General features: G+C 37.8%; 1 protein-coding gene across 1 annotated transcript in view; it reads left to right on the top strand.

Moving 5' to 3' along the window:
• The first annotated feature begins 1,102 nt into the window (after positions 1–1,102).
• The window catches only part of scarb2a (scavenger receptor class B, member 2a), a 35,888-nt gene continuing 16,408 nt past the window's right edge, over positions 1,103–20,582 (top strand). The window contains exons 1-7 of the mRNA XM_088336550.1: positions 1,103–1,861; positions 12,077–12,234; positions 13,577–13,724; positions 14,060–14,254; positions 16,974–17,065; positions 19,343–19,462; positions 20,179–20,357. Coding sequence (XP_088192676.1) covers positions 1,739–1,861; positions 12,077–12,234; positions 13,577–13,724; positions 14,060–14,254; positions 16,974–17,065; positions 19,343–19,462; positions 20,179–20,357 — 1,015 coding nt within the window. The 5' untranslated portion in view covers positions 1,103–1,738. The remainder of the gene's footprint in view (positions 1,862–12,076; positions 12,235–13,576; positions 13,725–14,059; positions 14,255–16,973; positions 17,066–19,342; positions 19,463–20,178; positions 20,358–20,582) is intronic.

Below are 20,582 nucleotides of genomic sequence, written 5' to 3' on the forward strand. Positions count from 1 at the left end.
TGGTCCGTGCGGACGTCGACAAATGGGGAGCCGAGCTTGGCGCATGCGCGTGTAAAGGACAAAAAGGGGGGTGACGGATGACTGGCGTCAGAAACGTTCGCAGCGAGTGAGGGGAATTTCGGTTCTTTTTAGGAAAACGGCTTTTTTAGCTAGCTCACTAAAAAGAGTCGACTCTTTCGGCTCACAAACGATTCTTCAGATTTTTGTTTGTTTTTAATAAAATATTACTAATAATAATGAAACAGTATGAACCAAATTACTTAATTTCAAAAATGTAACGTGCTACTGTGTCTTACCTTTTATTGTTTGAATATTAAGTACCTAATGTAAACTTTCTAATTATACGAAACAAGCAACACAGAGATGATGCCGCTTATATTGATCAGTCAGTCAAGATAGTGAGAGAGAGAGAGAAAGAGGGAAGAGAGAGAGAGAAGAGAGAGAGAGAAAGTAAAAAAGGCAGTGAGATGTAAAGAGTGAGGGTTAAAGAATGATAAAGAGAGAGAAAGGGTGATGGAGAAAGACAGTGAAAGAGTGGGAGAAAGAGAAAGAGAGAGAACAACAGTGAGAGAAAGAAAGAGCAAGGGAGAGAACGAGAGAGAAAACAAAAAGAGAGGGAAAAAGAGTGAAATATAGAGAAAGATAATGAAAGAAAAAGAAGTAATGGAGGAAGATAGATAGAAAGAAAGAAAGAAGAAAAAAAGAAAGACAGAACGAGGGAAGGAGGGAGGGAGAGAAAGAAAGTGAGAGGAAACAAGATGAAGAAATCGAGAAAGAGAGTGAAAGGTAGAAAGAGAAAAAGAGGGGGAGTGAAGTCAAGTCAAGAAAGAAGGAAAAAAAGAAGGACTTAGGGAGAGAGAAAGGAAAATAGAGAGAAAAGGGGGAGAGAGTAACTGAAGGAGAGAAAAAGAGAAAGACGGGGAGCGTTTTAAAGGAAGCCCTCTTCCTTATTGATGGAGAGTCAGCTCCCGTCGCTTCTCTTCAAAGAGCCGGCTTAAAAAGCCGTTTTGTCCGCGAACGACCTATCACTATGGCCACACAGAACGCAACTCATAATAATCCTAATTTTTCATTGTTTTTCATATGGGGGGCTTTTGTTGATGATAACTTTTTTATACGTAAAATCGGAACGTTAAAGATGTAAAATGTCACCCGTCAACGACTAAGACCCGGCTCTACAGACGAAATTTGACTAAAAGCTTAGCGGGAAGTTTTTTTTAACACTGCCAATTCGCGCAGAATCAAATGATTAATGACTAAAAGAGTGGAATATGTGTGAGTAGTAAAACTCGTTTCGAAGCGTTTATCAATAGTACGACGAGCATCCTTTTTATAAAGAAATTAGTGGGTGTGGGTTTTCTTTTTCTCCAACGGGACGCCCCGCCCCGCTCAACCTCCGAAAACGCGGCGCTCCGCCTCGCCGGCTTCATTCCACTGGAGAGGAACCAAGAGGGGCAGGGAAGCGACCACGGCGGCTCCTCCTCGTCATTAGTCCGCTTCAAAAACTCACTCCAGCCGGCAAAAATCGCCACCTTCTTCCCGGAGCCTTACACGCTACCATTCGGACGAGGGAAACGGAGCAAAAAACAAAGAAAACCGCTCCCTAAAGTAGCTCCTCGGACACTAATCGAACGCACCTCGCTTCAGGGACGTCCTCTCATCTCCGGCACAAGCTTTAAAATCCACCTTTTTTGGTTGTTTTTCCATTTTTCTACAGTTCAGCGTAATTTTTGTCACCATGACCCGGAGATCGTGTGCCATTTACGCCACCGGCATCGTGTGTGCCCACCTCCTCATTGTGGGGATCGCGCTGGTCGTGGCTCAAGTCTTTCAGACCACCATATACAATCGTTTGAAAAAGGTAAGTTTGCATTTATATTTTTTGTAAATGCTGCAAAAAAATCAATGCTTCCATGGTAATTCTTGCACATGGGATCAGACCGGCTGATGCAGAATGACCCACTGACACATTCCCTCGTACTATGACCCTGTCCTCGCTTTTAGATCCTAAAAACATCCCCCATTCAGTTTTCCTCATTGTCCCAAGTTCTCTTAATGAACTTTCATGTTTCCACTCCCTTTTATCCACATATTTGCTCTAGGTACTCGCCTTGGAAATAGGAACTTGTTTTGCAAAATCCTCAGTTTTAACATGACCCCTCAAAGCAAAAGATCCGTTCTGGGGGGTCCAAAGTGGGTGGTAAGACATTTAGCCCACTTATGGTGAGGTTCAAGCCTTTTCAGGGATGCTTAAAATCCTCAAAAGCTCGAATTTTGGTGAAGTAAATAGTAAAATGGTATACGGTCTGCATTTATATAGCGCTTTTCAAGTCAATGAAGACTTCCCAAAGCGCTTCACACTTACCCATTAACACACACACTCACACACCAATAGGGAGTCAGCCATGCAAGGCGCCTACCTTCTTATTGGAGGCATTAGGGTTTCAGTGTCTTGCCCAAGGACACTTCGACATATAATACAGAGGGGCCGGGAATCGAACCTGAAGTGTTTACCAAATGCTAGAAAATGTTGACATTGTACACAACAAGTTTGCTTGAAAATGACACCAACACTGGTCTCTGGTGGCTTTGCTTTGCCATTGCATTTTTCCCTTTTGTTAAACTGCAGCTGGCATTAGTTTGTGCAGCGCTGTCCTAGGAAGCGTCATCGCCCTCTACGGGTCGCACCCAAGAGGACAAGTGCTTGTTACACTTACATAGGGCATTATAAAATGTGTCTTGCGTATCACATCTGAACATTTATTATATGCCATGCAAAAAATTAAGGTAGCATTTCCCAGTGTTAAATTATAACGAGAAGAACTTTCTGCAACGGAAAATATAAGACACAAATTATTACCAAACACTTTTACGGGGTAAAGATTTGTCACAAAAATGTTTACACATGTATTGTTCAGATCCATAAATATATTGGCGATTTACTCAATATCTCAAAATCACATGTCTAGAATATTTTGACGCGCAAGATTAAAAATTGCAGATATATTTGTAGATCCGCAGTAATTCACACCGAATTTCTTCTCTTACTGGTACTGGAGAAATTGAGGAATTTCTTTGAAAAGTGCTTAAATTTGGACCTTGTTTTTTCATTCATTCGCAGTGCTTTTCTTCTGCAACACAAATCAACCTGACGGTGAATTTGTGAAAAATTGTGCTTTTAAAGATATCTGCAAGGAGTTTTTTGTGCATTAAAAAATAGGAACTGGGACACGCACAAGAAAGCTTAGTTTTAGGGTATCAAGTATTTACAGTCTCAGAAAATTTAGAATATTGTGATAAAGTTATATGTTGTAATGTATTAAAAAAAGGAAAATTTATAAATTTTGGGTTTATTATGTAACACTGCAAGTCTTTTATTGTTTTGACATTGCCGATAATGGCAGAAACGGAAATATTCAATCTCAAAATGGTAGAATATCAATAAATGGTATACTAGTAAGCTGTAAGTCAAAAGATAGCAGTTTTGTATAAGGCTTACAGTCCTATGTTATCAGGGTTGTCTCAAATTAGGTATCTTTTTGGTAAAGTTACTTATTTTTCTGTAATGCAATTTAAAAAAAAATGCACCTTGAATGTCATACATTCTGGTTTCATCCATTAACGGAAATACAGCAAGTCTTTTATTGTTGAAATATTGCAAATGATGTAATATAGCTCAAAATATCTGAAAATCGACTAATAACCTATTCTCATTTTTCAAAAAACAAAAGGCTTGCTATATTTGAGTTGATTTCTAATGAATCCAGAATGTATGTACGTTCTTTTTTGTAAATATTTTTAATTTTATTATTAAATTGTAAAATACCCTGTATTTTTAATATTTGTTTTAATTTGTATTCAGTTTTTTAATGATTATTTCATTAGTTTTTTATTTTTTTGTTTATTCCTGATTTTTCAAAAATACGTTGCTTTTTATGTTATTACTTTTGTTTGATTTGCTTTTTTTCTGAGTATTGTAAATTAAAAATATATATTTCTTTCATTTAAAATATATATTTATTTATTTTTAATATTTGATTACTTCATTTTTCAAAATATTTCTGAATGGGTAAGTGTGAAGCACATTGTAAAGTGCTTTGGGAGGTCTTCAAGCGCTATATAAATGCACACCATCTACCATTTATAAATTGAATTACAAAAAAAGTATCACAGTATTCCGATTTTCTGAGTCAGCAATGTTAGTTTGGGCATTGACTTCATGCCTTGTCTTCTTTGACTTTTGAAATGGCTTGTGTGTAGTTTGTCAGATGGCAATTTCTTATTGAAATTACAATGACTGGCTTTATGTATTTATTATTATTTTTTTATGTCTTACCCAGTCGTACCACACACTGACCCACTCGTTAGTTTATTTGCATCCTGTTAGTTCATCTATTGGTGTTTTTTTGTTTTTTTAATGGGAAGAGCACTGAGTCACCATCTCTAAACTATAATTTTCCATGATCTATTAAATATGACCAAGCTGCAAAAGGGAAGGAAACTGAACTGCCACTGTGCAATATTTTCTCTGTTCTAGTGGAAGTTATTCAAATTTGGTATAGGTTTTAGCAGGCTGCAACTTGGAAGAAGTGTTCCTTAAATGAATTTGGACCAAAGAAAGACCAATTCAGTGGAAAAGGATTGAATGGATTGGATTTGTAATGCTGCTTGTAGTGACAGGAGGCGGAGGTGGGACTGCGCTAGGGGAAGGGAGTTCCCGGGTGCAACTTGCTTACCTTTAGTGTTTGTCTAGTTGAGTTTATGCTGACTCGAGTTGAGACTCATTTAGGCAGCAGTTACTTCTTATGCCACTTAGTCAATCACAGCTGTTGGGGCTCTGTGTTAGCTGAGAAAGCTTTCTCTCACTGTGCACAGTGCACAAAAAGCTTCTGGGTAGCACCTGAAATGGTAAATGGTCTGCATTTATATTGCGCTTTTCAAGTCAATGAAGACCTCCCAAAGCGCATGACAATTTTCTTCACACTTACTCATTCACACACACACTCACACGCCAATAGGGAGTCAGCCATGCAAGGCGCTGACCTGCTTATTGGGGGCATTTGGGATTCAGTGTCTTACCCAAGGACACTTCGACATGTAACACGGAAGAGCCGGGAATCGAACCTGAGAGCCCGCGGGCCAGATCATACGCGCTAAGGGATTGAGTCCAGCCCGCGAGACAACACTCAGAGAAGCGCAAGAGAAAAACGAGCTGCAGGTTGAAATATGTCAACTTGATGTTGCCAAAGCCAGGTGCCTCTCACAAAGACACTGTACTTGTATTTATTTATCTCTCTCTCTTTCTTTTCCACCCCTTTTCTCACACTCTGTCTCTGTCTCTTTCACTCTCTGTGTCTCTTTTTCTCTTCCCTTGTTGCTCTTTGTTTCTTTCACGCTGTCTTTTAACCTCTTTAGCTCTAACTTCCTTTTTTCTCTTTTCTCTTTCTCCCTTCATATACTTCGCGCCTTTTCTCTTTTCTCTCCTTCTGTCTTTCTATTTCTCTTTGGATTTCTTCCTTCCTCTCTTTCTTTTCCCCCTATCTCACGACTTTTTCTTATGTTTCTCACGCTCTCTCCCTCTTTCTTGTCCCGCCCTCTCTCCTTTTCCCTCCCTCCCTCCTTTCTCTTATTTCTTTTTTTCTTTCTCTTTAATCTACTAGTCCGGCCCCCAAAAGAATGTTTGTTCTATTTTGTGGCCCCAGAGTTGAAATGAGTTTGACACCCCTGTCCTAGAGTAACAATACTAATGGCTATCAAGTCACAATTCTCGTATGTTCGTCATGGATGACGTGGCATTGGATAGAGAATAAAGAAATGTACATTTAAAAAATAATCCAAAAACGGGATTGGTTCAAAAAACACATATAGACGCACCCCTAAATACAACCATTCAACTTAGGAAAAATGGTAGATACGAGCATTTTCTTATAAATACCCGGACATTGCTGTAAGTTAGATTTTGTATTGTGTGCACCTTTTTCCGAGTACAGGACATTACTGTAGTGCTTCTTTCCGCCACTACCGACGTGTGGCGCTGTGAGAGGTCACCCAGTATCCACCCCGAAGAAGAAATCCGGCTTCCTCTTCCTAGTTCATGTGTAAACATTCTATGCTGTATCTCCAGCGCGCTAAGAACTTTGACATTTTATTGTTTAATATCTCATTCATCCATTCAATATGGTTGGTGTAAAGCTTCAAGAAGAAGCGAGCCGTTTCTTTTGAAATTAAAGTGGAATAAGAAAGCTTGATGCGGTTGAGAAAATGGTTGGATCGCTTTTTTCTGCCACTTTTTACCACGGAGGAGGAAGCCATCTAACTCTTTAAGCCCATCTTCCAAAAATAAGTTAAGATTGACTTTATCTTTATAGAGCATATTATTTGATGAAATGTTTATTTTTTTTAGTACAAAACAATACAGGTTACTACTACAAGCCTTAAACATACTTATATAAACCTTAAACATACAAAATATAACACTGAAGCAACTTATAAACAAATTCAAATTACGAACGATCTCATTTGTAAGTAGAGCAGCGACTGTACTATTTATATTCGGCTTAAATCACCATTCTTGTACCCGCCAATCCAATATGAAGATGTGGGGATTCTTTGGTCAGGCTCGGGCTGGACCCGACTTTAATACCTGCCGGTCGGGCTGGAATTTTTTAAGGCCCAATCTTACCTCTTACTGCTCCCAGCAGAGCCCTGAATCTAATGGTCACAATGGTTAAGGCATTTCCAACTTGTTTTAATTGTCTTCTTCTCTAGCCACTTGTGTTATGTCCGCCTACTGGCTAGGATACACAGATTGCCTGCTCTTGGAATCTTTTACTGGCAATTGTTTGTTGCTCGCAGGGATTAACATCAACTTTCATGTCATGTCGCTGGCTGAAATTATTTCTTGCTCCCACAAGAAAGTATTTTGCAAAGTGCATCATTCGGTCTGGTGTTCTTTCGTCCGATGCACCAGGTCCATTCAAAGTGAAAGTGGCCTCTAGTGCTGAATTATTACACATTGTCTGGGTTATTAAATATATTTCATTGTAGCACTTCATGAGTACATAATTAGTTTTAAGGAGAAAAAATGGTAATCTGTTAATATCTACTGATATGGATAAATCTTGGTTACTCTCCTGATCAATGGGAGAAAGCAAAGATACTGAACGATAGCATCGACAAAATGAGGAGATTTCCTGCAGCACATTAGACAAGGTCTCCTGGCACACTAGTACGCCTCGGCACACTGGATGAAAAACGTTTAACAGCATCTCAGTTGGAGGCCAGCTACTGACATGGTATAGATTGTACCAAGGCACACCCGCCACTGCCTTTTGACCTTTTTAGAATTGTTGGCATTCCTCTTGTCGACATGAATCTATATTTTTTTTCAAGTGTTGTAACACCGTGCCAACTCATCTGGACTACTTAGGGAGGAAGCCAGATAACCGGCTTCACTTTGCTTCTTAGTGTAAATGAAATTTCGGAGTCTCCAAATGAGGAGTTGCTTGGCAGGGGGGAAACTGCTAATCCTCATCTTCCTCTAATAGCAGGTTTTCTGCAAAGTTTTAGTTCAGGATATGATGACCTACTTGAGTCGGATAATATTGTTTTTGTTTTGTTTTCTCCTTTTTTGCTGTTTGAGGAAACTCTTTAAAATAAGACATCTGTATTCATCTTATAAGGATACCTCTTATTGAAAACAGAATACAGTTATTGCAGTTAGTGGTGACCAAAACCCCTCACGAAAAGTGAAAATCCGCAAAGTAGTGTCGTACCTTCATTAAAGCCCCCCGAGGGGCAAAAATTACCTCGAGACGACGTCCCTACCCACTGAGAGCATTTGACTGTACCAATATAATGCATATAGATCTACAAATAAAAGCACTGAACACAGAATTGCAGTCGAAATGGTCTTTATTGTAATTATACAGAAGTACAAGAAAATTGGAAGGATTCTCCTTTCAGTGAAAAAATGGAGATCGCCTGGCTAGCTGCAAGCTACCATCTGTTATCCTCTAGTTAAGCCAGGTCTCTGTGATGATTAGAATAAACAGTCCCAAATGTATGGTTTACCCACGAGTTGTAGCTCCAGGTCAACTGTTTCATGGGTAATGGATCTGGCGTTGGTGAGATACTGGCTCCACAGGGGTAGCTTGTGATGGTTGTTCTGTAGCTTAGCTGTAGCAGTAGGGCAGACCTGCATTCTCTCCCGACGCAGCTTCGGTTCCTTCCCGATAACCATACTCTTTAGTTCCAGTGGCGATCATCATTTCTTTTCGCTCTCGTGACTTTCTTCAATCTCAATTTAATTTATTTTCAATGTAACAAACTGCTTAAAGCTAACCGCCGCCACGCTTCGAAGTTTGTTTTGGTGAACCCATTAACTTGTGCGCCCACCCCTGCTGTTTGCGTGACCGCATACACCGGCCCATTAGTCGCACACACCCAACATAAATGCACACAACCCCCCCTCCGGTTATGGTATTTGCTGTGTGACGTCTGCTCGGAACACTATGCACGATGCGTTCATTTCAATGACAAGAAATGCCATTCACTTAAAAATTTATGTAGTTGTGAACTTGGGATAATTGAAGTTCGAAGTGGCAAGGGTCTATGTATACCTTAAGACGAGGGTTGGGTAGGGTAACTTTAACTTGATTACTTTCAATTACTTTTGGATTACTCAAATACCAAATATGCTAATAAAAGACAAAAGACACTAAATATGAATAAAATGACTAAATTTTGTGCGGGCTTGGGGAGTAACGGAATACATGGAACGGCAAAAATGATGTTGGCAAGCTGTTTGGATTTATTTTCATTTTGTTTCTGTCGCATTTGATGTTAGTTTTGCTGGAGATCAAAGCCAGGAGAGAACGCTTACCACGTGTTGTGAGTCATCATTTTATTCATATTTAGTTTCTTTTGTCTTTTATTAGCATACTTGGTATTGGAGTAATCCAAAAGTAATTGAAAGTAATCAAGTTAAAGTAACCCTACCCAACCCTGCTTAAGACCCCATGTAGCATTGCACACCTATAATGTGTATATATATATATATATATATATATATATATATATACACTGTATTCTGCGGCGTGTGTGTGTATAAGGCGCACTTTCAAATTTCTGGTGAAATGTTTTTTTTTTTTGTTGTTGCGCCATGTCGTCTGAAAAATATCTATACACAAAACTAGTCCTTTCCTTTTAAAATGAAAAAGAATGGGTGGTCCTTGGAGAAAACCCTTGAGAGGTCATCGGACACAAAGAGTCAGAATTCCCGCTTCAGGGCGTGGAAGGAAGCACAAATCTTGTGGGGAATTTCTTGCCTTCTTCAACCCCTAAGGGCGAGATTTTTTCTTCCCTTTAGTCTTAACTGTACTTCAACCAGGAAACTGCAAATGCAGAAGAGTAACTGATTGAGCATAAAAGTATTAAAAAGTCGCGCTTTGTTTGGCCAGGTGTTCTTTCACTTTATTCTCATATTTTTTTTAATTTATTGGGCTAGTTATGATATGTCCTTGTCCAAGTCTACTCATGTCCCTGAGCTACAGTATGTTTCTGTTGGCTTGAGTGATTGCCTCCCTGCTGATAAATGCTGTCCAAATAACAGTTAAAAGCATCAAAGAGGCCTTTAAAATAAAAGGAATGTTTTTACAAATGGTTGGTTGGATCCCTTAACCACTAGGGTCGTAGGGGTACCATTCCCTGTGGTGTATTTTAGGCAAGCACAGGCTGCAGGTACCCTACCTAATAGGACACCCAAAACCCTTTTTTCAGTTTTTAATCCTTATTTGCAGGAGAGCTGTGTTAGTCTTAAACATTTGATTATTTTAAAGAAGACTTTGAACTGCCTTATATTGAATGAAAAGTACTCTCTAATTGATTGGAGTTTTACTTTAGCTCTTCTGATGCAAACATAAAGACCACACATGACTGTTTGAATATCATCGCGTTCCTTATGGCTCAGCATTAAATTTGCTCCTGGCATTTTTTATTGTTGTTTTCATGAGTTGCAATCTCGTGAGAATTTAAGTGAAATATTTGAGGAAGGCAAGAGAGTATTTTAGGTGCACTAACTAGGTGGAAAAACCTAGAATTTCTTTTGTTAAATTAAAAAGCATATATATATATTTAAAATCATTTTTGAGTAAGTGGAAATGTTTTTAATAACAATGGGGGGGGTGTAACTATACAGGGAGAAATTGCAATAATGTATTACAAAATGCACATAATAAAACAATACTTTCTTTAAAAAGCAAGAAAAATCATTTACTTTTAACCATAAAAATGGATCCTCACTGCTATTCTAAAAGACTTGCCTCCATTTTTTTTGTCTTTTTTGTTTTGGCTGAATAGAAATGCAACCTAAGGAGGGGAAAATACTTCAAATTAGTCCTTTCTAAAGCAATTTCTTTAATGTGCATGATACTTTACTGAGAAATAAAGGTCAACATCATTGTGTTAAAAAGTATGAGTTCAATTTTATGAATTTTGACGATTTTCAAGACAATTGAGTGGGAATTCACATTTTCCAATCGGCATAACAATTTCAAAAAAGCTTATTTTTGTCACTAAATGTCAGAGTGTTGCCATCGTCTTTGGAGAATGTAAGCTTTTCCCCTCCTTAGAATGTACAGTAGTAATTTCAGCATTCTTGAACATAAAATCGGCATACTTGGTTTCTCAACTGTGGTTTTGATGTTGCGAGGATACCGGCCAACAAATAACTACGTCCACTGTAAACATCTACCAAGGTTGTAAAGCCTTGACAGGAAACCGCGGTCGCACCTCAATGACAAGTGCTTTATGGTTTATGTACACCAGTGGGAGGGAAATGCAAATACTCAGGTACATTTTCCAGGTATGTGCATTGTAGTTTGTCATTTTTTTATCAGACTTATTTTTAGGGCTGCAACAACAAATCACTGAAATCAATTATAATCAAAATTGCTGAATCAAAATTTTTTCAATGATAATAAAACATTTTATTTCGAACCGCCTTTCAGTACAGCCAAAGTCGCTATACACAGAACATACAATGATATTAATAAATAAAAAACAATAAATACTATATGACAATCAATGGATAATAAAAAAGTGACCATGTGACCTGTATAAGGACATTCAAATCTATGAGTGACTGATTTTAAGTATCTTCAATTTTTTAAAAGAAATGCTCCAGAAATTGTAAATTGAGAACAATATCCTTAATATAAGAAAAATTAACCATTTCAAGAAGATTTCATATTTGGCAGCGTGCTCCTGCCCCTATTTTGTACAGAAAGGATAAACAGAGGGATTTGAATGCACCACAACAGACAGATAATCCCAAATTATATTTTGTCATGTTCAGAGGTGGTTCAGGTGCTTAAAGATGTATTTTCAATGATTGAAAAGTGCTTGGATTTTGGGTGAAGTGCTTGTAAATGATTTAAATTGTTTCTGAACAAGTCTACTTAAAAATGACACACTGTTATTTGGTGAACAACAGCAGTTGGCATTAGTTTGTCGGTCATTGTCCTATAAAGCGTTATCGCCCCCCACAGGACAGAGGCATGCTACATATAAACAGGGCACTATGAAATGTGAATTAGTGCAAGGATTACATATCACTTATAGGTATTTATTAAGGGCCATGCGAAAAAGTTGCGTTTTCTAGTGGTAAATGGTATCTGGAAGAACTTTTTGCAACTGGAAATATAATGTACCGGTACATGTTACGGTCATTTTTACCCAACATCTATATGAGGAGAGGTTTGTTTCAGAAATATTTAACTATGTATTGTTCATATCCTCAAATATATTCGTGATTTACTCAACATCTTAAAATCTTGTCTTGATTAATGGACAAGTAAGATTAAAAATTTGTACGTGCAGATGTTTTTACAGCTCGGAAAAATGTTTCATACTGGATTACTTCTTAAAATGGTACTAGAGAAATTCAAAATCAGGCTTTAAAAGTCCTTAAAACATGATTGAATTTGGCCATGAAGTAAAGGTACACAAACCCTCAATGTTTCACAATCTTCCTTCCTTGCAGTTGCTCTGGATTAAGTGTTGGTTTTTCGTTCAGGAAATAACTCTGACGGAGAAGAGCCAGATGTTCGAGTCGTGGAAGAATCCTCCCCCTCCCGTTTACATGGAGTACTACTTTTTCAACGTCACCAACCCGGAGGTCTTCTTAGCGGGCGGCAGGGCAGCCGTACAGCAGATCGGACCCTACACCTACAGGTAATCAAACGTCCGGGTCCATTCTTGATCCTGAGCCGACTTCTACCCTGCCTTCTGACCACGTCCTGCTGTTATTCAGGCATTAAAATCACTTATCTTTAGGAGAAATTTACTGTTTTGAAGTAAAAAAATGGTGACCTATGTGAATTGTGTAGATCCATGGAGAAAACGTTTTAAGGGGAGTAGGGGGGTTGTGAGATTCCACAGAGAATGAGCTGGGCTTTTAAGGCTGCGTGTTTGTGCAGGTGGGAGTAGTTGCCTGTTTGGCCGTGCAGCTATTGGGTTAAAAGCTAGGATTAGCATCCGTGAAAGATGCAGCACTGGACAATTTAAACCTTCTATCTGCGTTCATAGCCAACCAGGAGAATGGTCAACTGCAGTCCATACATCATGATACATACAGAGGTTAGATAGTAAGAAAAAAGAAGGATGCTAATTGCTAAGATCAATAATTACAGTTCATCGAAAATCCCTAAATCGAAAACTACAACACCAACACACTTTATATGATTAGTTGGAAGCGTTTGTCATATTAATGTCTTGCCACGAGGATCCAGTGAGTACCTTACAATACCAAGTATGTTGCAGTGAGTTGGCGCAGAGTTGCCTGAGGGGCTATTGCACAAAAGTGGAATGAAGAAATCCAGGCTAACTGAGCTCAGCTTAAACTAGTATTTTGCCTGAATCATTTGCTCATTTTAATTTTTGTGCTAGTTTTTATTCGTTTGTTATACTTTGAATGATCCTTCATAAAGAACAAACTTATCCCCCTCTGAGGAGGCAATATATATAATATAGATTTATGATTTTATTACCCTTGTCCAAAACGCCATTGATGCCATTGTTGCGTTTGTGTCACCTTTTAGAATATCCAAAATGGCTATATTAGACATATCTATCAAAGCTTTGTTGCCTTTTGACAAATGTTCTTAATTAGCATAGCAATAAAACGACTGTCGCAATTATTCAGTCAACAGTTTTATGAAATGACATTACAGTAGAACCCACATGTACAATTTTAATGCAGGATACTTAAAATGATGCAAAATGTCACAAAAGTCCATAGGAATGCTATAATTCAATTACATTTGTGATCATAGAAGTGCCAGGTCTGTCTCTGTGGCATAAGGTTAGCATAATTGTTAGAATTAATCTACCGGTACTTGATGATTGAGCCAAGCTAAATTTAACCTGCTTTCATGCAAGCGACTTGAGGCTAAATCCAGCTGAGATAATGAACATGTCAATATTTTGTGGGTTGTACAATATACTGGAACATATGTCCTCCACAGCCGTCTCACCTTTTTAACCACTGACCCATTGTCTCTTACCCACACCACAGGGAGTACCGGCCCAGGGAAAATGTCACTTTTCTTGAGAATGGCACCAAAGTGTACGCCCTCAATCCCAAAACCTTTGTGTTTATCCGGGAGAAGTCGGTGGGCGACCCTGAGGTGGACATTCTCAGGACCATCAATATTCCCTTAGTGGTAAGGAACTGCCTTTTTTGAATACCATGCTGGAGGACATCATTGTCACTAATGGACAATGTTGTTGCTGTTCTTTGATTTGCACATCCTAGAGGCGGATCTTCTTTTGTAACATAGAAGATTTAATAAATGATAAAGGGCTCGGGCAATGGCTTTTAGAACAGGATATAAGTTAATATCTAAGGTTTGGGTCTTCCTGTTCTTCTTACAAATTTAAAACCCATTGATGTTTCCTCTCCTTATTTTGAGTGTCTGTTAATGTATAAACTTTTTCAATTGGAAAAAGTGATTTTCCACGTATTGACCACCTTCTTCCTCTCCTTTTTTCTATCCAGGTGGTGATGAATGAGCTCAACTCGTACTCATTCTTCCTGCGCAGCATCATTTCCATGTACATTAAAGGCCTGGGAGCCGAGCTTTTCACCACCCGAACTGTGCACGAGTACCTTTGGGGCTTCAAAGACCCCATCCTCTCAAAAATCCACTCCATGAAGCCGGACGTGGACGAGTACTTCGGTCTTATGTGGAAGGTAAAGTATTGCGCATTCAGACTTCCTTTTTGGCGTTGCACAACTTCTCCAGTGTGTGTAATGACGCTTTCAGGCCCTCTTATGAGCCTCTTATTTTGGTGACTCACTAAGTGTGTTGACTGGAATTAATGGGACCACCCATACCTATAAACAGACTGCAGTGTGTTTACAGATTTGGGACCTATTTTTTGTTACAATCCAATTCGAACATTTGGGTGGCGAGGATTTTTATTGTATTTATTTTTTTCAACCACAATGGTTACATAAATTTCTACGAAAACCATTCATTTATTTTTATTTTTTACATAAACTGATTTGGTTTAAGTAACATATTGTTCACATAGGGGAGTTGAATCCCATTCAAGTTTTTTTGAGAAATGTTGTGGAAAAACGATCATTGAAGTATGTAACTACAAATAGATTTCAGCTTAACTACTCACAATTTTAGACGTTCAGATTTACATATTTATTGAATAACATAGTGTTTCTGCTGATTTATCATTTCTTTCCAATACCTCATTTTCTGCACTGAAGCACGCCTGATTATAAGGCGCACCCTCAAATTATCCCCCTGTAAGCTATTTTTTTTAATATGTGGTACAACTACTACTAAAAAAACTTATTTCAAAGAACATAAATGAATGAATGAATGAAAACTTTTATTTTGAACATAAAAATAAAAACAGGACAAAAACAATGAGTCAACAACAGAATGTCACATAACATGTTCGAAAAGGGGTAGTCAGAAGCAGATGCTTATTTTTCCTACCCCTTTATCTTCCCTATGAAATACATTTTATAGATAGCTCCTCTTGTGTCCAATACAACAAAATCTCATGGATATACTTATTACATGGGTCAGATATCAATAATTTTTGATAGTTACAATAATAATAATAATCACATATTTTATACACTAATCTTCGCAATACCATCCCTCAACGTCATAATGCGCATAATGTCGCATAATAAATATTAGGAGATCTGATTTCCCAACTAAATGAAGTTGATAGTTTCATAAATGGTTACTGAATGTAGAAGCATTTCAGTCTATTGTTATGCATTTCTTATTTTGTTAACTGTTTCTGGCCTATAAGGCGCGCCGGATTATATATTATTATAATTTTGGGGAAATTTTCTTTTATTAGGTGCTCCTTATTGTCCGGAAAACCGGGTTATATATGGTTGTGAAAAATTGTCTGGACAGTTGAGGGGAGGGGGACATTTTTTTTGTTTTTCTCGATGGTATTATAATGTGGAATTTGAGTTTTTCTATCTGGATGAACAGGGGGAGACCATGAATTGTCAGACAATATGTTTTTTAATTTAGTTTTTTTTAAATAATCATTTACTTTAGATATATAATATAATTTTGGTTTCAATGTAATCTAAATGTTATTTCCGAAACTTATTTTTGAAATTTATTATTATGGAAAGGCTTTTTTGGTATCTTATTATTATGAGATGTCTTAAAAGGAATCAGTTTTCTCTTGGATAAATACTCTATCAATAGTTTCAAATGGTATAAAGCAATTTTTGGTTCAAGCATTTGTATGAATGGCTATTTTAAAGGACATTGTGTATTATTTAGCACCGCCTCATGGTTAGAAATAATATTTCAAAAAACGGTTGATCTGACGATGGCAAAAATGCACGAACCATCATATAAACTTGCATCTACTTATTGAAACATGAATATTTTGTTTGTTTGTTTGTACATGATTCAATTGTTTGTTTGTACATGATTCAAATTGAATCTTTTCTTCCGGCGCCGTCACGAATGGCAGCCACTCCAGCAGCTCCCGTGTTATTTTTGATTGTTCTCGATTGTTCTCAGCTCAGGGATGCTGCTGGAAATGTGAATTTCCCTTCGGGGATGAACAAAGTATCTATCTATCTATCTATCTAGCTATCTTTTTTTAATACTTGTAAGTCAAGGATTTTTTTTTCTTGTTTTACGGGAGTATCTCTTAGGGGGGGAACTGACAGGACTTTTTGCCATTTTGCTGCTACGGGTGCTACAAAAAAAACAAAGGCTCTGCAAAAAAAATGAGAAGGAAAAATAGTGCGGTTTGGGCGCTTTGAGTCTTCATAGTTTCTATTTTTGTCTTTTTAGCACTCGTTTTCGGTTGCGCTACACCATAAGGCAACATTTCATATTTAAAAATTACAAATTGACCTTTTAAAGTGTTTTTGTTATTTGATCAGTATACAATAACTTTCACTGTCATGTAAAAAATGATTTCGGAAATCTGTTTTTGTTTTCTTTATCGAAATCATCACTCAACGCTTTATTAAAGAGATTTTCAAAGTAGTTTTTAACTTTGCTTGCGGTTTGTAACAGTCGTTTTCAATCGCACTACACAATGCAGTGACATCTGGTGGTCACATTTTCCACAATGTCCCGTTTTAAAAAGTAGCTCTTTGTTCAAAAAAAGTCAGTTGCATTATCCCATTGAGTACCCCAGTCCCCAAAACATTTTTGTAAAATAATAATTACTGTACTTTGTCTCCCCCCCAACATCCAATTACGACCGTTCCTTGTGCTCAGTCTGAGGGTTATTGTATTCGACGATTGTGTCCCGTCAGCCAAACACAAAGCGGTGTTTCTTCATGCTGCTCATTATCGCGAAAGGACGCAAACGCGTTCTGACTCGGTGCATAACCAGCATGCGCTCCGTGCCTCAACCTGCCCCTCTTTCGCTTTTCCTTTTTGCAGAAAAACGGAACGCACGAGGGGGAGTTTGTGTTTCACACTGGTGAGCAGGACTACATGGATTATGGCAAAATTGACACGTGGAACGGACTCAGGTAATTTAAGATAGTTTTATAATTTCATTCAATGCCATAACGTATGAATGTTTACAGAAGCATATTCCTTTGAGTGGCAAAATGTGAAAATACCAGGAGGATTTCCCCTTGTGCGGCCCCTTATCAATTTTTCTTCATTTTCCTCATGTTGAGGTTTTTGAGTTTTTCCTTGCCCTCATGTAGGTTTTAGATCATGGGATGGTGTCATAATAGTCTGTGGTTTACAATAATCTGTGGTCTGTGCAGCCTTTTGAGACACCTTGTGATTAGGGCTATACAAATAAACATGACTTGACTTTTATTTTTAAAAACTGTTATAAAGTGTTGGTTGCTGCTCATCAGTAAGTATCAAGCCTCTAGGAATAATTTCAATATGAAAAATCACTGTTAGATGGCAGAGGGGCTTTGATCATATCTTTGTTCACACATTGAGTGACCCCTCACTTCCCAGTCTTGCTTCCTGTATCCAGCCATTAAAGTGTGCATGGCGAGTAGGCGTAGTGAAGTAGTTTGGTCGGAGTAGCAAATCAATGGATAAGTACAGACAGCTAACGCTTCAACAGTCCCAATGACATTGCTTGGTCGAAGAGGGATGACATTTCGTGCACATTATGCAGCATTCATACATCAGTTTAGTGTTCTTGCAATAAAATGATATTTTGCGAGCAAAGTGCCCTTGTGTTTATGGGAAGCATGCTTTAGATATTGAAGGGATCATAAATGCAGCAAAAAAATGCATTCACAAAAAATAAGTAATTTCTAGAAGTCTTTTTGGAAACTTGTTCAATTGATGTTTATTAAACAATGGTAAAATATGGAAACATACATTTTTTTTCTAATGAAACATGATGTTTTTTGGCTATATTTTGTACCTATATAGGAATAGAACATCATTTTCTGTAGGCCTTGGAAAATGAGTCGGCCTCTTCCAATTTAAGGAAAACTGCTGTCAAGGGGTTTTTTTTGTTGTTGTTTTTTAATTTTATTTTGTTTTGAATAGTTCTCCTTCCTCTATCAGTTATGTCCAGTAAGGGTTTTCTCAATATTTGCTCTGTTACACAAGACCTAAGAGGAAAGCCTTTGCTCCCTCCGTTTAAGTAGAGCACGATTGCAAAATGAATGTTTGGCTACCCCATTTGACTTTGTACTACAGATTTGAGGAAGTGTCAATACAACAAGAATTAAAGAAAAAGTAGTATTTGTCCTAGTTTGGAAAGCGTGTAAGAGACATTATCGATGGCAAATTATTGTTAAAAACACATCAGAAGGCATTTATTTATATGTACTGTTAAGTTCTCTTTAAATGTATACCCCCAAATCCAGTAAAATAATCATATTTTAAAGAGAGTTATCTAGTGCAAATAATTTAACTCCTTTTAAATCTTTTTTTTTTTACATTTTATAGAAAAAAACATGTGTTTTATTTTGATATATTTCTCATAATATGTGGGCGGGTGGAGGTTTCCCTTAACCACTAGGGTCGTAGGGGGCACCATTTCCTGTGGTGTGTCTTGGGCAAGTACAGCCTGGTGGCGGCCATCCCTCTCCAGGCCAACAAATGTTTCCCCTGGTCTTGAACCGGGAACCTTTCGTGCATTAGGCGAATGTGTTAACCACCGCATTACGGAAACACTATGATAAAGTATTCTCATTTTATTTAATGTTTTACGTATTTTCGTTTCTTCGTTTTCCTCATGTTGAGGTTTTTGAGTTTTTCCTTGTCCTCATGTAGGTTTTAGATTAGGGGATGGTGTCATAATAGTCTGTGGTTTGCAATAATCTGTGGTCTGTGCAGCCCTTTGAGACTCTTAGTGATTAAGGGCTGATACAAATAAACATGACTTGACTATATCTAAGCAGTAATTTTTTTTTCATTTTAATAAAATAATTTCACTTTCATGTATTAGTGTAATTTCCATTACGGTTTTCTTGTAATAGACATTATATTTTCTTATTTTATGTATTAATATATTTAGTATTAATAAGAATCTTATTAACGGTACTTCTGCAATAACAGATCATTTTAATTTTTTTCTTTATTTGATTTACTTGGAATGAGCAAATTATTATGCCAGGAGTACAATATTTTATTTTTTAAGTGTGATATTGGATGTGCTACTGCATTATATTCGACCATTCAATTAATTTAGTTCCTCATGTCAATCTTGAATTGATGTTTGACGTGTATAGCTGTCAGTGGTTTGTTTATACTGTTTAACGGCTTATCTTTTGTGTCAAACCAAGGTTTTAAAATGTTTTTTTTTTCTTTGTGACTAGGGAGATGACATTTTGGTCATCCAACCAGAGCAACATGATCAACGGCACGGACGGCGCTGTTTTCCACCCTCTCATCAACAGAAACGAGCTTTTGTATATCTTTGCAGCCGATCTCTGCAGGTATGTGTGATCCGATATGTCTTATCCTAAAACCTTAAACAGTGTTTCTCAACTAGTGCGTCGGGACCCAAAAGTGGGTCGCGGACTTGTTTTCAGTGGGTCGCAGGCCTTAATTACAATTATGCTTAGACGAGAAAACTGAGGGTGATTACACACTAGATGGCGTTAATGCCCTGCTCGATCTCTTCTCGCTGCTCAGTCAACTAGTGTCGCTCAATCAGTTTGTGAGGGACCACATTTCATTTTATTGTGATTTTGTTAGTTTTATTTCCTTTTTCTGCCCATAATTAGTCCCAAAATAGTTTGTGAAAATGGGAAGGAAAAGTGGAAAACGGTGACACTAGTACATTGATCTGTATTATCTATACAATTAACTAATTGTTGTTGTTTAGGTATATGTTTTTGTTTTTTAAAAATATATATTTTGGGTTCAAAACTTCTTTTAGTATGTGGCCAATTAATCACTTATATGCTATGTAGGCTTATGTGCAAGGATACTGTATAGGAATATATTTTGCCATCTCTACTTTAAACTTTCATTTGATAGATTTGAGAACAAAATTTTCTTTCTTGATTTTGGTCGCAGCTCGTCATCAGGGCGAAATGGTGAGTCCTCAGGTTAGAGCAGTTCAGAACCACTGCAGTAAAACAAAATAAACTCGAATCGCAGAAATGAGAACACGGGGTTCACAAACTGCCGCTATTTCTTCCTGAAGGTCCATCCATCTCTCGTACGTGAAGGACGTGGAGGTGAAAGGCATCCAAGCGTATCGCTTTGCGCCACCAAATGACGTGCTCATGAGTCCCGTGGACAACCCGGCCAACGAGGGATTCTGCGTGCCCGCTGGAGACTGTTTGGGCACGGGCGTTCTCAAAGTCAGCGTCTGTCGACAAGGTAAGAAAGAAATCGGCTCTTCGAAGATGACGCTGAAAGTCGAGCCTGTCCTGTCGTATTTCTGGCATACGTTTTTATCGATTTCGTGCTGAAAAAGTTCATTTGGCAGAAGCAGTGGACACAAAGACTGACTCCTAGCCAATTATTTTGTGAAACCGGTGTCATTTCCCAAGGCCTGCAAGCAGGCATTTGTTCACCAACTCAGTTTACCAATTCAGATTCCAA

Source organism: Urocampus carinirostris, chromosome 5 (genome assembly GCF_059441175.1).
Source record: "Urocampus carinirostris isolate Australia breed hairy pipefish chromosome 5, RoL_Ucar_1.0, whole genome shotgun sequence".
NCBI classification, from domain to species: Eukaryota; Metazoa; Chordata; class Actinopteri; order Syngnathiformes; family Syngnathidae; genus Urocampus; species Urocampus carinirostris.